The sequence below is a fragment of the Scyliorhinus torazame genome, chromosome 6, assembly GCF_047496885.1.
Source record: "Scyliorhinus torazame isolate Kashiwa2021f chromosome 6, sScyTor2.1, whole genome shotgun sequence".
In the NCBI taxonomy this organism is placed as follows: Eukaryota; Metazoa; Chordata; class Chondrichthyes; order Carcharhiniformes; family Scyliorhinidae; genus Scyliorhinus; species Scyliorhinus torazame.
The window spans coordinates 238271877-238289646 of NC_092712.1; the positions used below are offsets into that span (position 1 = coordinate 238271877).

Sequence of the window (17770 nt, forward strand, 5' to 3'; positions counted from 1 at the left end):
TCCATGATCTGATTAGCTAGTACTAAATACAATCCCTCATAAATTATCCACACTCCAGGGAATCTCCAGCAATCATAACAATATTCCATTAGCCCTTTATCTGTAACCAAATAAGTGGTTAGGAGCAATAGTGACCTCACTTTCATGACACCTTAATTACAGCTTTAGTAGACACACTGTCTGTATGTATTTCAAACCAGGGTTTTTAATGACAGTGCTGTTACAAAATATAAAATGTAATATTTATCATTTTCTATATTCATCACAATTAATATTGTTGCTGAGTTCCATGAAGTGATAGGACTGAGTTTTGCACTATCAGTTAAATCATGGGGAAAGACTGGAATCTTCTGCTTCGGCCCCCTTACATCCTAAGACTCCCACACCAATTTATCACTGCTACCCACCAATCTTAATGTTACTATTCTCCTCTCAGCAAGGAGACAATGCGTCATTATTTAAATATGCTGTGGAAGTTTAAATGGCCAGGGCCTCATGCTGAGGGCCCTGTAGGGGTTTATATCTCAGCTTTACCCTCCAGTTAAAGTTGAAGCTATGATACTTTGCCTGAATGCACCCTAACAGCCAATTATAAAATATAATTGACAGTTGCTCTGTGCACAGCTTACTCTGAGACTTCCAATTTGGAGCGTGCGGGGTTGGAGGGGAGAAAGTTGAACATTGGAAATCACTGACAGAAGGATAAAATTCTGTATGAACTTAAAATATAAGCAATAGTGATCTTACACCATCAAGATTTCCACCTTTACTTTTCATGTGCTACAACAATCGAAATAATGTAATTAAGAAAGATGCTCACAAATGGATGAGAATATATTTTTTATATACTAAAATCCTTAAAACTTACAATAGCTAAGAATATTAAATGCTGATGCATTCTTTCCTCTGTTTTCCATATATAGAAAGCTGTGGAGGTCATGTGTGTTGTACCAAAACGATGCAACGATATGATGAATGTTGGACGTCTTCAAGGATTTGATGTAATTTTGACAGTTTGATTTCTCTCAGTCGTCCTGTTTTAGGAAAGGCTACCATATTGTTATTTGCAATAGCCTGGTTTCATTTTCTAAATCTGAGGTGGATTGTTTTAATGCTTGCTATTCCATGTGTCAAAGCAAAACTGCAAGGATGAAAATAGCATAAAATTAAATGTGAATTCTATTTTTTAATTTAGAATGCTTGGTAGTTTGTAAATATATAAACATTTTCAAGATATCAAGTACTTCACAATAACATAAATAATGCAGCCATGCTCAAAGCAGGATTAAAACAGAATAGTTTACCTTAATTTTTTTAATCAGTTTTGATGTGCCATAGTTATCCGTTGAAGAAAAAGTTGTAGGATGAATTAGAATTTATCTTTTCTATGTATGGGAAACATTTCGTTTACTAACAAACAGGCCTGTGATCTCAATGCAGACCAGAAAGACTAGCAGTTTATTTATTGACTGAACGTTGTAGCCATTCTAGTTAGATATACACCCCTTTGGCATTAAAGCATTCAATTTTTGAGTTGTATAGATCCATGGATGATTATGGCATGTTTTTAAATCTTTATGGCGGCACGTAGCACAATGGTTAGCATTGTTGCTTCACAGTGCCAGGGATCTGGGTTCGATTCCCGGCTTGGGTCACTGTCTGTCCGGCGCCTGCACGTTCTCCCACTGTCTGTGTGAGTTTCCTCCAGGTGCCCCATATTCCTCCCACAAGTCCCGAAAGACGTGCTTGTTAGGTGAATTGGACATTCTGAATTCTCTCTCAATGTACCTGAACAGGCACCGGAATGTGGCGACTAGGGGATTTTCACAGTAACTTCATTGCAGTGTTAATGTAAGCCTACTTGTGGCACTAATAAAGATTATTATTATACATATTAAATTCCCAATGGAACTGCAAATATAGATAATGTTTTCCCCTCTGTTTTCAGGGCAAAATTATAGCCCAGGGCAGATTGCTTCTCCAGGACACGTTCTTTGTTGCAGATCAGGATGCTGGGCTTCTTTCACGCAGTAAAGAGCGAAGAGTCTTCCTGTTTGAACAGATTGCAATATTCAGCGAACCTTTAGATAAGAAAAAAGGCTTCTCCATGCCTGGTTATTTATTTAAAAACAGTGTCAAGGTAATCACATATTTATCTTGTAGAATTCTTGGAAAACTTTTATTATAAATACCCAAAAATAATGCATTACCTCATAATTGTTTTAAATTTTAATTATTCACCATTTTCTTGCTTAAGCCCCAGTTGATGTCTGACTTTCAAATCTACAAAGGATTTGGATTCCCGTTTGGGTGGGTAAATCTATTGTAGTTTCATCAAGAAGCAGGTCAGTGGGATGTATGATGTAATCCATTCACAGATCAGAGACTCTGTGAAATTTGCGACTTTACCATCGATGATATGCCGGTCTAAAGCCAAAGGCCCAGTAATGGCTCCATCAACCGGTCAGAAAGCTGGGGGCTGCTGCACTGCAATAATTTTCTGAAGCTCCAATGGAATTCTGCGTCATTCAGGTAGTCTACTGTCTGGCATCAGGGCTTCCATGCTTTTAAGGGTTAAGATGCTGCCTCCAACCAATCAGATGGCTGGCAGCTCTTCAATGTCAGTGGTACCACTGCGATGGTGGCATTTCTGGGATTGCAGCAGGCACCATTTTAGCAATGATGCAGGAGGACCAGAGTGCAGGCAAGTACGGTCAGCTGCTGGTAGTAATGGGACGAGTCCCTTAAGTGGGCATTAGTTGGTCACTTAAGGGCTTCAATTGGCATCCAAGTGCAAAGGCCTCCCCCACTTTTCCTCACCTCTGTAATGGGGGGGGGGGGGGGGGGGGGGGGGGGGGGAAGACGACAACACTCCACCCTTCCAATTAAATGGCACCCCCACCTGCCAACCCCCAGGAGGCGGGAATTAAATTCCACCCGCTGTACACAAACTATTATGTAATTCCTGATATGTCACAATCATAGTCTTGCTATTTGGCACGAGGTGTTGATATATCATTATGATATAGCCCAGTGACATAGAACAGTACAGGTCTTTCGACCCACGATGTGCTGACCATTTATCCTAATCTAAGATCAACCTAACCTACACCCCTTCAATTTACTGCTGTCCATGTGCCTGTCCAAGAGTCGCTTAAATGTCCCTAATGACTTTGATTCCACCACCTCTGCTGGCAGTGTTTTCCACGCACCCACCACTCTCTATGTAACGAACCGACCTCTGATATCTCCCTTATACCTTCCTCCAATCACCTTAAAATTATGTCCCCTCGTGACACCCATTTCTGCCCTGGGGAAAAGTCTCTGGCTATCCACTCGATCCATGCCTCTCATCACCTTGTACACCTCTATCAAGTCACCTCTCTTCCTTCTTCACTCCAGTGAGAAAAGCTCTAGCTCCCTCAACCTTTCTTCATAAGACATGCCCTCCAGTCTAGTAAATCTCCTCTGCACCCTCTCCAAAGTCAGTCTCAGGATTTCTCTAATTTCAGACCTCAGAAGGCTGCTGAGGTGAGACAGTTAGCCTGGGGAGAAATAAAGCAGAGAACAAATCAATCCACACTACTATCATACATCTGCCAGCTCCTGTTTAGACAGTGGTATTGCCAGAGAACTGGTAATATCCTTTATTTTCTGGTCATCAGTCAAGCAATTACATCACTGAACTCTTTCATCATGGCTGGAGCCAGTATTCCCAATGCACCCATGCAGCAAGCTGAACCCAATTCTGAGGTACTGTGTGAAATAATTTAACGGTACTTAAATAAATCACCCATGCACTTTCAAAAAAAAGAGGAGATATTGGCTGCTGCATTATCCAGCATTGCACCATTTTAATAGAAAATATTGCTTTAAAAAGTTAGGTGAGAGTTATTCAGGTGCTACTCTAATTTCAGGGTTCATGTAATATTTAGAAATTGTTTTAGCATTTTACCCTTTAATGCGAATACTCCTCCCTTGACCATCTCTCCTGACTTCATGTTGATCTGCATAATTTCTCAGATTTAGTATATCATTTAAAAAATAATTTTCTCATTGTTTGTTTAAAAATAGTGTTGTTGAGGTGTTTTTTATATAACCAACTTAATGAATGTGTTACATGAAAAATAGTTCACTCTGAAGCACAAGGTATAAATGTAGCTATATAATGGGGTGATTGTTCTGCTGTGCTCCAGAAACAGGCCATGAGCATTTTGCTACAGAATTGTGGACTGAGTCTCCACTATTCTTTGTCTATTGATTTTAATTGTCCCTGGGCTTGCAATTTTACAATATGTCATGAAGCACACAAGTGGAATTTTTATCTCTATGGATAATCTGACAAGTGACATATTGGCTAGGTGAAATTTGAATTTATGGTCTTAGAAGGCAGACCGTTTAATACTTTCGGGCTTTTTGGTTTGTGTTTCAGGTGAGTTGCCTTGGCCTGGAAGAGAATGTGGAGAACGATCCATGTAAATTTGCACTTACCTCACGATCAGCTGAAGGCAGTGTGGAAATCTACATTCTCCAAGCATCAAATCCTACAGTACGCCAAATGTGGATTTATGAAATCAACCAAATTCTGGAAAACCAGCGCAATTTTTTAAATGGTACTTTAAGATTTTCTTTTGATGAATACATTAAACGGAATCTCATTGTCCCTCTTCCCCATTAACTCTTCAAAGGTTTACATGTGTATCTACATTATTAATTGCATAACAGAAATTAACTATAGTCTAGTCAGTACCTCATTGAAATGTTTGAAGTTGGGCTGTAATGCAACTGTCTTGGAAACTACAGATTGACCTTTCCTCTTTACTTTACCTAAGGCTTCTATGAAAGTAATGGTGATTATATTTTTAATTAAATTGGCCTTTTCATTGTCCTTAAATCATGCATTAGTGTATTTGTATAGGCAAAATTATTTTTAGTTTATTTTTGTTGTAGAATATTTGTTGTTAGAATATTTAATGTTTTTGTAAAATACCATTTTTAAAAAATGTAATAAATGAAGATGGTTCAGTTTTATTCCCCGCCCCCCCCCACACCCCCCCCCCCCCCCCCCCAACCATAATTTTCAGCCCTGATTTCCCTGACAGATGTAGCAATTGTGGCCTAGGGAAAGAGAAGTGATCTTTGAAGTTACCTACTATGAGGTGCACCCCAAGAAATATAAAAATAATTTCCCAATTATCATCTTTCCCAGTTGGAATAACTTCATTTCCAGCCATCATATCCCCCATAGAAACTTGGCTAAAATTGAAAACTTTACAGAGTGAAAGATTAAGCCTGCATCCCATCATCCCATGGATCACCTAGCATTAGTATTTTTTAACTCGAAAGCATTTGACATTGCAGTAATTTCCCAATGGAAATTTAACAGCTAATATTGCGAATTACTCCAATTTAGCACTGGAAACTGTAACACTGGAAAATCATTTCAAGTGCACAGATGTGCTCTAGTGTTTCAGCTTCAGCAATTAAATTTTTCAAAGTCACCTGCATAGTGGAGCCCATAGCAATTATCAGATAATGGTGTTGAGGACATGGGGGGGAGCACGGTAGCATAGTGGTTAGCAGAGCTGCTTCACAACTCCAGGGTCCCAGGTTCGATTCCCGGCTTGGGTCACGGTCTGTGCTGAGTTTGCACTTTCTCCCTGTGTCTGCGTCGGTTTCCGCCGGGTGCTCCGGTTTCCTCCCACAGTCCAAAAATGCGCAGGTTAGGTGGATTGCCCGTGCTAAATTGCCCTTAGTGTCCAAAAAGGTTGGGTTGGGTTGGGTGGGGTTACTGGGTTACGAGGATAGGGTGGGGGTGTGGGCTTAGGTGGGGTGCTCTTTCCAAGGGCCGTTCCAGACTCAATGGGTTGAATAGCCTCTTTTTGGACTGTAAATTCTATGATTCTATGAAACAATGGAACAGATCAACCATGATCTCAATAAATTACAGATCAGGTTTGAGGGACTGAGTAGGCTACTTCTGTTCCTACTATATCGTAAGAGTTCGCTATGGAAATTTGTTGTAGCATTCTCATCGTACATGGTATGTATGATTAGAGTAATAATTAAATCCTATCCATAGGCAGTCCTCAAAATAAAATCAGCAAATTTAACCTATCATGATTAAATTGTTTGTGGAATCCATATCAGTAACAGACGTCCATGATAAACTCACAAAATGTATGCCATTCATATAATCAGGGAATATTTGACAATAGCTGAGTATAACTGACCCTTGAGAGGACCGTTCTAATCCCCACTTGTCATTCACCCAACCTGCTTTCTTTAATCCACACTTTTCATTCATCCCAACCTTACAGTGTTCAATTTGTCTAATTAAACTTTTTTTGGCTTCAGCTTTGACATCTCCGATTGAGTACCAGAAGAACCATGTCGGCCCTAGTGGACCCAATAGCTGTAGTGGAATGAGCAGCACAAGCCGTTCCAGACCATCTCGGATCCCCCAACCCATCCGGCACCATTCCCCAGTCCTGGTCTCCTCTGTGGCCTCGGCCCAGTCAGAGGCAGACAGATTGACAGGTATGTCCGCTCGAAACCCTACCCTGACGACACTCAACAACACCTTAGATTCTGGCTGCAGCCAATCTGACAGGCATCTGGAACGCGAAGGCAGCGAAAGGAACTTGGAACAGATTCCTAGAAAAAAGGTCCTTGAGAGTCCCAGGAAAACATTAGGACCACTCAACAACACAGGAGATGGAAGCCAAAAGGAATTACGAGGTAGCCTAGAAGAGAACCGGTCACCGAGAGGGAGTGTGGGCACTCTGACAATAGCAAAGCAACGGCCAGGCACTACTTCACCCTTGAGTTCACCGCTGTCAACAACCTTCCCTTCCACTCCCTTCAGCAAAGAACCCTTCCCTCCTAGCAGTCCTGTTCTTAAGGGCTCCTTCTGGAGTTCACACCCAGCTTCACCTGCCAGCCGCCCTGGCTCCTTCACCTTCCCAGGGGACATGGACTCCCTGCAGCGCCAGGTCCATCGCCACTCCACGCACAGCAAGGACACTGATCGTATGAGCACGTGCTCCTCGACCAGCGAGCAGTCGGTGCATTCCACCCAGAGCAATGGGGTAAGAGCGGAGCACGTCTGTCCTGTGAGCTCCTCTAAAACCTTCCCACGCTCTCCTTCTGTGCGTCAGTATCACTCTCCGTACTAATTCCTCCTGGCTCTGCAAAACAAACTGCTCTGTTCTGAAACTTAAAAACTTGCCTAACTACTCATCGCTGTGACTGTCTACCTGTCAAGATCTTTTTAAAAAAACTTATCAGCCTAAACATCTACTAACCACTGCTCCTGCAACTGCCTCCCTTGCAGAAGGCAAATAACAGCTAACGCAACTTTCAGCAAAAAACACCTGCATCTTCACCCTTTCTCTTTATAGACCAGTATACCGCATATATTAACGGGGCATTTCTATGGACTGGTCGCGCTACTTTAAATTTGCTAGTTGCAACTTTTTTTTTCATTGCCAGTTGCTGATTCAATGCATCATTCCCCATCTTGTTCAGCCCAGTTTCTGCAGCTGACATATGGAGTCCTCTGTTCAAGAAGCTGTCCAGCTTACAATGTAAGACATTGAAACCGCTTAAGGGTGCCATAACATCTGAAGGTTTAAATGCACTAACCGTCTCAGATTAATTTTAAAACTTTTTGTCACAGAATTCTTCGCAAGCATATTTTGTTTTTCAGTATCTTGCAAATCTGTAATGCTTTACTTCATGGTATGGGAGACAGTACTCCCATCCAAAGAAAAAGCAATTTTATCAAATGTCTTTCCAAAATTAGTTTCTTTTTCCCCATTATTTATTTGCTTGGAAATCATTGTGTCAATTATAATGCAAATAATCAGGATGAAAATGTTTCACTGAACAGTGTAACAAACTCACAAAAACATTATTACTTACATTTTAGCCTAGCTTATTTTCTTTTAAACTCTTGCATGCTCACTATGCATTGCATGTCCCTCAGTTTCCAAGCACAGCATTTTGGATAGCTTATTAAGTTCCACTGTATTGATCCAATTTGCTTGAAAGCATGTGCTTTTTGCTGCATTAGCAAATGCTAAAATAATATGTACACTATGACATTCTGCTGTTTACTTTCTATGTTCTAGTCTTTAACTTTCTTTTTCCCTTCATCTTTGTTTCAATTTGTATGTTTTTCTGTCTCAATTAAGGGAGCAACTTTGTACCAGTTATGTCAAAAAAAGATTCTTGTTGTATTTTGTATGTCAAAAATGGTCTCATGTAATCCACAATTAAAATGTGCAGAGTACTTGTGGTGCAGAGTTGTCATGTAGGTGGGAGTGAGATTCTGAAACACTATGGTCAAAAACTGGATGTCAATTTGATGATCCCTAAAAGCCAATGTTATGTGGGTGTTTTATGTAATAAATGGCTTGACTTTATGCATTAAGCATCGAAAATTTGAGGCAGGTATTTCTCTTGTATAAGAGTGTGCTTTAGAAAACAATATTTCCGTTGATCCTCCAGGCAGTACAAAAGAACAGAATATTGGTATTACTAATGTACTGTATCAGAGACATGGGAACATGCCAAAATGGCAGCTTTGGCTATTGGGGAATGGTGCAGGAAAGCAGAGGTGAAACAATTCTGGTACATGAGATAAAGTGTGTGAATTTTTTCACTTTCTAGCAGCTACTTAAGGAATGGTAGTTGCAATGGGTTCAAAGCAGATTATCTGCCAATCTTTTTGACTGAGGAAATATACATTGTAAAGAAGCGAGGATATTCAATATTATTCCCCCTCCCTTCCCTAGTGACAGTTGTAATTTGTGACTTGTGACTGAGTTATTCACTTTCTGTCCATGTGTATTCGCGCACTCTGGATCCGATGCATTAAATGTTCCTCGATGAGTATTGATAAGTCCTTGGTTGTAAACAATAATAGAACAGATAAAACAAGCTAATACAAAAACAAAATACTGAGAGTGCTGGAAATCTGAAATAAAATCAGAAAACGCAAGAAATACTCAGCATGTCCAAAAACATCTGCGCGAGAAACAGAGTAATCGCTTCAGGTCGATGACCTTTAGTGAGAAATGGAAAAGTTAAAGATGTAACAGATTTTAAGCAAGTACAAAGGCAAAGAAAGTGAGATGGTTGGAAAGAATAAAAGGGAAGTCTGCCTTAGGGTAGAAGGCATGTAAATGGGAAAACCAGCATGGTCACTAATATCTTCCATCCGAAGACAATAAAAGGTGCCAACGGTTATGTATGACCTTAAATTGTGGAATTCAATATTGAGGTCAGAAGGCTGTAAAGTGCCTCATGGCATTTGTTGATGATTCTGCTTTTCCCATTACATTTTTTCTGGATCCACCTTTTGTTCTTTGCTTATCCTGTTACCATTTCCTTTTGGCTCGAACCAGCATCCCATGTCATAGAATTATAAAATTTACAGTGCAGAAGGAGGCCATTCGGCCCATCGAGTCTACACCGGCCCTTGAAAGAGCAGCATATCTAAGTCCACACCTCCACCCTATTCCCATAACCCAGTAACCCCACCTAACCGTTAGACACTAAGGGGCAATTTACCATGGCCAATCCACCTAACTTGCATATCCTTGGACAGTGGGAGGAAACTGGAGCACCCGGAGGAAACCCACACAAACACGGGGAGAAAGTGCAAACTCCACACAGACAGTCACCCGAGGCCGGAATTGAACCCGGGTCCCTGGAGCTGTGAGGTAGCAATGCCACCGTGCTGCCAAATGTCATTTAATGACTCCTGTCTTCCACCATATCATAGCATCCCCCTATCTCCTGCTTCTGTATTTGTTTAAAACCTGTTACATCTCTAACTTGTTCCCGTTCCAATGAAAGGTCATCGACCTGAGATATTAATTCTGATTCTTTCATCACAGATGCTACCAGACCTGCTAAGTGTTTCCAGCATTTTCAAGTTTAAATGAGTGGATTTCAAAATGGTCCACGTTAATACTAAAGCACAGTTAAAAATGATCTTCAGGGCAGCCCGGTGGCGCAGTGCGTAGCACTGCTGTCTCATGGCACCAAGGACCCAGGTTCAATCCCGTCCCTAGGTCACTGTCCGTGTGGAGTTTACACATTCTCCCCGTGTCTGCGTTGGTCTCATCCCCACAACCCAAAACAATGTGCAGGGTAGGTGAATTGGCCGTGCTAAATTGACCCTTAATTGGGGGGGAATTGTGTACTCTAAATTTATTTTTTAAAAAGGGAAATTAACTTCAAGCCACTTGTCCAAATTCTGTTCCAACTGCAAATGTATGGAAAAGTGTCACATTTAAATTAGACAGGCCTTGTTTGTGAAGCATTGAATTGTGCTTTTTTAAAATTATTTTCAGGAGCTGGCCTGCTATTACTAAACTAAGGGCTACTCATCACTCTTTCACAAGTTGTTTAATTCATAAATAAGAAAGTTGTATTATTCCGAAGAGGTCTCAATAGCCTAGCATTGTTTTCAAACACATTGATTATGTAAACCCATATGAGCAGGAAGATCTCAGCATGTGCTGAGTTAGTTGATCATAGCAAGGGCAGCAGTAAATGCAGTACAGGGATAGTCGGCCTATTTGCCTATCCTTGACCACTATCCACCAACTCTTGCTCGAAGTGAGCCTGTGTGAGGTTAGCTGTGATAGTCCCCATAGTTGAATAGCCTGTCCAGATCCATAAATGAAGTCTGGTCGCTTGTACCAAATAAGTGAGGTGTTTGTGACCTCTGGAACCATATATCAGCAAAGAGTCAACACTTCAATAGGTGGAAAGGAAGAAAGAACATTAATGGGGGAAATAAGTAAAGTCAATTTTTTTTTAAACTGAAATGTGACAGATTTTCTTCTTAGAAAGTATTTGTTCTATCAAAATCGGATAAAAATCCCAAACTTGCTAAGAGTCCAGACTCCAGTTTTTTTTTTCTCATCTTTGTTAAAACTGTATATTTAACCTTCAAGTGGTTAATGTAACAACTGATTACAGTTATGCTGGAGAGGTAGGTATTAGGAAATTAGTGCAAACTCCTCCCAAATGAAGTATTATCTGATAGAAACGTTTTATTTTATTATTTAAACATTTAGAATTCTAAACAGTTATTCTGCAATATGCTGTGACCATTTTTAATGTTTTACTTGTCAGTTTGTTGTATCTGTGTATTTGTGTAAGCCTTAATAAAAACAAGAGTATTACATTAATTGAAGTGTTGAAAGCCAATAAAATTAGGATCATGTTTAAACATTTTTTAATTGATGGAGGGAGGGGAAGCGACACCTTTATGAAATTAAAGCAGCAAGCCATGTTTAAATGACCGATTTATGCATTGTTATGTGAATTGCTTCAGAAACACATTTTATTTTTGCAACCTTGTTTTTTTCCTCCCCTGTAGAGTGAAAGTAGCAGCAGCAGTAATATCTCCACCATGCTGGTAACACATGATTACACCGCCGTGAAAGAGGATGAGATCAATGTCTGCCAGGGCGAGGTGGTGCAGATCCTGGCCAGCAACCAACAGAACATGTTTTTGGTGTTTCGGGCAGCCACTGACCAATGCCCTGCAGCTGAGGGATGGATTCCTGGCTATGTACTAGGTCACACAACTATTATAATCCCAGACAACCCTGAAGGAACATTAAAGTTAGTCTGCTTTCATTTATAGTTTGGTTGCATAACTCTAAATTGTCAATCATTCAGGCAATTTCTTCTGAATCATCCAAATATTCTCTTTTCTTTTACTTCTTTACATCTGATGGGCAGGAATTCTTTTCCCTTTCTCAATTTTCTCCTGCCCTCTCTTGACTAAGATCTGGCTACATGGATACTGGCATCTTCCTGATACAAGTGGCGGGCATTTGTGCGCGGGCCTTTGACAGCTAATATTAGCAGGGAAGTGGGCACTGAGAGAAGAGGAGCAGAAGAATGATATTGCCCTCTACCATAACCTTACCCAAAGCCCACATCCATGCACGGTAGCATAGTGGTTACAATTGATTCACAGCTCCAGGATCCCAGGTTCAATTCCCGGCTTGGGTCACTGTCTGTGCAGAGTCTGCACGTTCTCCCCATGTGTGCGTGGGTTTCCTCCGGGTGCTCCGGTTTCCTCCCACAGTCCAAAGATGTGCAGGTTAGGTGGATTGGCCATGCTAAATTGCCCTTAGTGTCCAAAATTGCCCTTAGTGTTGGGTGGGGTTACTGGGTTATGGAGATAGGGTGGAGGTGTGGGCTTGGGTAGGGTGCTCTTTCAAACAGCTGGTGCAGACTCGATGGGCTGAATGGCCTCCTTCTGCACTGTAAATTCTATGATTCGATGCACACATTCCAACTGAGATTGCTGGATAACAATCAGAAACAGGAACCCTGACTGACTTCCCATTATCCTAGCTTTCATCCAGGAACACTTTAAGTAGTCCAACTGAAAATAACTATCTAGGCACACAGGGAATTGGACTTGGAAATTCCCTGGTCCATGTGGCTTAAGACCCAACCTGGTTGTACATTTACGCACTGAATGATATGGCACCCATTATTCTAAGAAAGGTACATTTATTTGTATATTTCCAGTGAAGCAGTTTTATTATGTGATTTAATTGATTTTCAAAGTAGAAGTAAGCTCAGTGAGGCCAACAAAAGGCTATGCTACTATAATTCTGTAACCAAAAGAGAAAATGCTGGAAAATCTCAGCAGATCTGGCAGCATCTGGAAGGAGAGAAAAGAGCTAACGTTCTGAGCCCAGATGACCTTTTGTCTAAGCTAATAGGCATAGAAGGTGGGAAATATTTATACTGTAGGGTGAGGGAATGAAGGATTAGTCACAACTACAGAAACCAAGGGAACAAAATGCAGTCCCAGAGAGACTAAAAGGTGTGAAAAGCCAAACAGCAGAGGAACTAAAATCAGGATAAACTGTGACAGATGTAGATGTGGGGGGAAGGGGGACATGGGTGGGAGAGAGGTAAAATGAGAAAAAGGGGGAAACAAAGGGGAGAAAAGGTAAGGAAAGGGGGATAAGATAGGAAGAAAGTGTGGGGGATATATATATATATATATATATATGTAAAGAAATAAAAAATAAATAAAAGACATTTAAAATTAAATGGAATGAAAACAAAGGGGTCGAGAGGAATGGAGCTAATCATCTGAAGTTGTTGAATTTGATGTTGCGAACGGAAGGCTGTAGCGTGCCGAACCGGAAGATGAGGTGCTGTTCCTCCAGTTTACATTGAGCTTCACTGGAACATTGCAGCAGGCTAAGGACAGACATGCCTTGCTCCATGTGGCAGGCTGGGGACAGTTCCAGTCCCCAGGGTCAGCATGTGTGCAGGAAGTGTCTCCAGTTGCAGCTTCTGGAAGCTCGAGTTTCAGAGCTGGAGCGGCGGCTGGTGACACTGGAGCATCCGCGAGTCGGAGAGTATCGTGGATAGCAAGCATAGAGAGGTGGTCACACCGCAGGCTCAGACTCCACAGGCAGGAATGGAATGGGTGACCACCAGACAGAGCAAGGGAACGAGGCAGGTAGTGCAGGAATCTCCTGTGGCCATTCCACTGCTGAACAGATATACCGTTTTGGATACTGGTGGGGGGGGAATGGCCTCTCGGGGAAACAGCAACAGCCAAACTCGTGACACCCCAGTTGGTTCTGCTGCAGAGGGATGTGGTGATAAGTGTGACAGTGCAATAGTCTCCGGTTGTAAGGGGAATAGACAGGCGTTTCTGTGGCCGCAAACGAGACTCCAGGATGGTATGTTGCCTCCCTGGTGCTCAGGTCAAGGATGTCTCGGAGCGGGTACAGGACATTCTGGAGGGGGAGGGTGAACAGCCAGCGGTTGTGGTACACACCGGCACAAACGACATAGGTAAAAAAAAAAAAGGGATGAGGTCCTAAAAGCAGAATACAGGGAACTAGGAAGGAAGTTAAGAAATCGGACCTTGAAGGTAGTGATCTCAGGATTACTACCGGTGCCACGTGCCAGTCAGAGTAGAAATGACAGGATATATAGGATGAATATGTGGCTGAAGGGATGGTGTCAGGGGGTGTGTTTCAGATTCCTGGGGCATTGGGACCGATTCTGGGAGAGGTGAGACCTGTACAAACTGGACGGGTTACACCTGGGCAGAACTGGAACTGATGTCCATGGGGGGCTATTTGCTAGAGCGGTTGGGGAATGTTTAAACTAATGTGGCAGGGGGATGGGAACCGATGCAGGAAGTCGGAAGGTAGTAAAACAGGGACAGAAACAAAAGGCAGTAAGGGGGAAAGTGTAAGGCAGAAAGGCGATAGTCAAAAATCAAAAAGGGCGACAGTACAAGGTACAGTGACAGAGAGGAGCTCAGTGAATAGGCCCAGTCATACTAAAAGGAATAAAATGGGAAGTAAAAACATAAATGGAAAGCGACGCGGCAGGTTGTTGCATGAAGATATGGGTTCAACGACTGGGAAAATTAGGAGAAAAGTTAAGAGGAAAAATAACTTGGGGGAGGTTACTGATCAAGGTGTTAAGATTCAAAACAGAGGTATGAAAGTCAACATAAGTGTACCTGAATGCTCGTAGTATTCGGAATAAGGTAAATGAGTTGATGGCGCAAATCATCGTGAATGACTATGATTTAGTGGCCATTACTGAAACATGGTTAAAGGATGGTCACGACTGGGAGTTAAATATCCAAGGGTATCAAACTATACGGAAGGACAGAGTGGATGGTAAGGGAGATGGTATAGTTCTGTTATTTAAGGATGACATCCGGGCAATAGTAAGGGATGACATTGGTGCTATGGAGGATAAGGTTGAATCGATTTGGGTGGAAATCAGCAATAGTTAGGTGAAAAAGCCGCTGATAGGAGTAGTCTATAGGCCACCAAATAGTAACATTATAGTGGGGCAGGCAATAAATGAAGAAATAACGGATGCATGTAGAAATGGTACAGCAGTTATCATGGGGGGTTTTAATCTACATGTCAATTGGTTTAACCAGGTCGATCAAGGCAGCCTTGAGGAGGAGTTCATAGAATGTATCCGCAATAATTTCCTAGAACAATATGTAATGGAACCTACGAGGGAACAAGCAGTCCTAGATCTGGTCCTGTGTAATGAGACAGGATTGATTCAGGATCTCGTAGTTAGGGATCCTCTTGGAAGGAGCGATCACAATATGGTGGAATTTAAAATACAGATAGAGGATGGGAAGGTAAAATCAAACACTAGTGTTTTGTGCTTAAACAAAGGAGATTACAATGGGATGAGAGAAGAGCTTGCTAAGGTAGACTGGGACAAATACTTTATGGTGAAACAGTTGAGGAACAGTGGAGAACCTTGCAAGCGATTTTTCACAGTGCTCAGCAAAGGTTTATACCAACAAAAAGGAAGGACGGTAGAACGAGGGAAAATCGACCGTGGATATCTAAGGAAATAAGGGAGAGTATCAAATTGAAGGAAAAAGCATACAAAGTGGCAAAGATTAGTGGGAGACTAGAGGACTGAGAAACCTTTAGGGGGCAACAGAAAGCTACTAAAAAAGCTACAAAGAAGAGTATGATAGATTATGAGAGTAAACTTGCTCAGAATATAAAAACAGATAGTAAAAGTGTCTACAAATATATAATACAAAAAAGAGTGGCTAAGGTAAATATTGGTCCTTTAGAGGATGAGAAGGGAGATTTAATAATGGGAGATGAGGAAATGGCTGAGGAACTCAACAGGCTTTTTGGGTCAGTCTTCACAGTGGAAGACACAAATAACATGCCAGTGACTGATGGAAATGAGGCTATGACAGGTGAGGACCTTGAGATGATTGTTATCACTCAGGAGGTAGTGATGGGCAAGCTTATGGGGCTAAAGGTAGACCAGTCTCCTGGCCCTGATGGAATGCATCCCAGAGTGCTAAAAGAGATGGCTAGGGAAATTGCAAATGCACTAGTGATAATTTACCAAAATTCACTAGACTCTGGGGTGGTCCCGGCGGATTGGAAATTAGCAAACGTGACACCACTGTTTAAAAAAGAAGGTAGGCAGAAAGCGGGTAATTATAGGCCAGTGAGCTTAACTTCAGTAGTAGGGAAGATGCTGGAATCTATCATCAAGGAAGAAATAGTGAGGCATCTGGATGGAAATTGTCCCATTGGGCAGACGCAGCATGGGTTCATAAAGGGCAGGTCGTGCCTAACTAATTTAGTGGAATATTTGAGGACATTACCAGTGCGATAGATAACGGGGAGCCAATGGATGTGGTATATCTTGATTTCCAGAAAGCTTTTGACAAGGTTCCACACAAAAGGTTGCTGCATAAGATAAAGATGCATGGCATTAAGGGTAAAGTAGTAGAATGGTTAGAGGATTGGTTACATAGAACATAGAACGATACAGCGCAGTACAGGCCCTTCGGCCCACGATGTTGCACCGAAACAAAAGCCATCTAACCTACACTATGCCATTATCATCCATATGCTTATCCAATAAACTTTTAAATGCCCTCAATGTTGGTGAGTTCACTACTGTTGCAGGTATGGCATTCCACGGCCTCACCACTCTTTGCGTAAAGAACCTACCTCTGACCTCTGTCCTATATCTATTACCCCTCAGTTTAAAGCTATGTCCCCTCGTGCCAGCCATTTCCACCCGCGGGAGAAGGCTCTCACTGTCCACCCTATCTAACCCCCTGATCATTTTGTATGCCTCTATTAAGTCTCCTCTTAACCTTCTTCTCTCCAACGAAAACAACCTCAAGTCCATCAGCCTTTCCTCATAAGATTTTCCCTCCATACCAGGCAACATCCTGGTAAATCTCCTCTGCACCCGCTCCAAAGCCTCCACGTCCTTCCTATAATGCGGTGACCAGAACTGTATGCAATACTCCAAATGCGGCCGTACCAGAGTTTTGTACAGCTGCAACATGACCTCCTGACTCCGGAACTCAATCCCTCTACCAATAAAGGCCAACACTCCATAGGCCTTCTTCACAACCCTATCAACCTGGGTGGCAACTTTCAGGGATCTATGTACATGGACACCTAGATCCCTCTGCTCATCCACACTTCCAAGAACTTTACCATTAGCCAAATATTCTGCATTAATAATAATTAATTAATTAATAGAAAGCAAAGAGTGGGGATTAATGGGTGTTTCTCTGTTTGTTAGTGGTGTCCCTCAGGGATCAGTGTTGGGCCCACAATTGTTCACAATTTACATAGATGATTTGGAGTTGGGGACCAAGTGCAATGTGTCCAAGTTTGCAGACGACACTAAGTAAGGAGACAATTTTGGTCTCCTTACCTGAGAAAGGACGTACTGGCACTGGAGGGTGTGCAGAGGAGATTCACTAGGTTAATCCCAGAGTTGAGGGGGTTGGAGGAGAGGTTGAGTAGACTGGGACTGTACTCATTGGAATTTAGAAGGATGCGGGGGATCTTATAGAAACATATAAAATTATGAAGGGAATAGATAGGATAGATGTGGGCAGGTTGTTTCCACTGGCGGGTGAAAGCAGAACTAGGGGGCATAGCCTCAAAATAAGGGGAAGTAGATTTAGGACTGAGCTTAGGAGGAACTTCTGCATCCAAAGGGTTGTGAATCTATGGAATTTCTTGCCCAGTGAAGCAGTTGAGGCTCCTTCATTAAATGTTGTTAAGATAAAGATAGATATTTTTTTGAAGAAAAAAGGGATTAAGGGTTATGCTGTTCGGGCCAGAAAGTGGAGCTGAGTCCACAAAAGATCAGCCATGATCTCATTGAATTGCGGAGCAGGCTCGAGGGGCCAGATGGC

At 42.0% G+C, this 17770-nt stretch overlaps 1 protein-coding gene across 7 annotated transcripts in view; it reads left to right on the forward strand.

Moving 5' to 3' along the window:
• LOC140425346 (triple functional domain protein) overlaps positions 1–17770 on the forward strand; it is an 801905-nt gene that overhangs the window by 713498 nt on the left and 70637 nt on the right. For 5 of the 7 annotated variants that reach the window (XM_072509510.1, XM_072509511.1, XM_072509512.1 and 2 more), the window contains 5 exons: positions 924–1001; positions 1949–2140; positions 4433–4613; positions 6358–7091; positions 11405–11652. In XM_072509510.1, the coding sequence (XP_072365611.1) occupies positions 924–1001; positions 1949–2140; positions 4433–4613; positions 6358–7091; positions 11405–11652 (1433 nt within the window). Of the gene's footprint in view, positions 1–923; positions 1002–1948; positions 2141–4432; positions 4614–6357; positions 7092–11404; positions 11653–17770 lie in introns of those variants that run through there. The other 2 variants (XM_072509515.1, XM_072509516.1) reach the window with 2 other exon arrangements.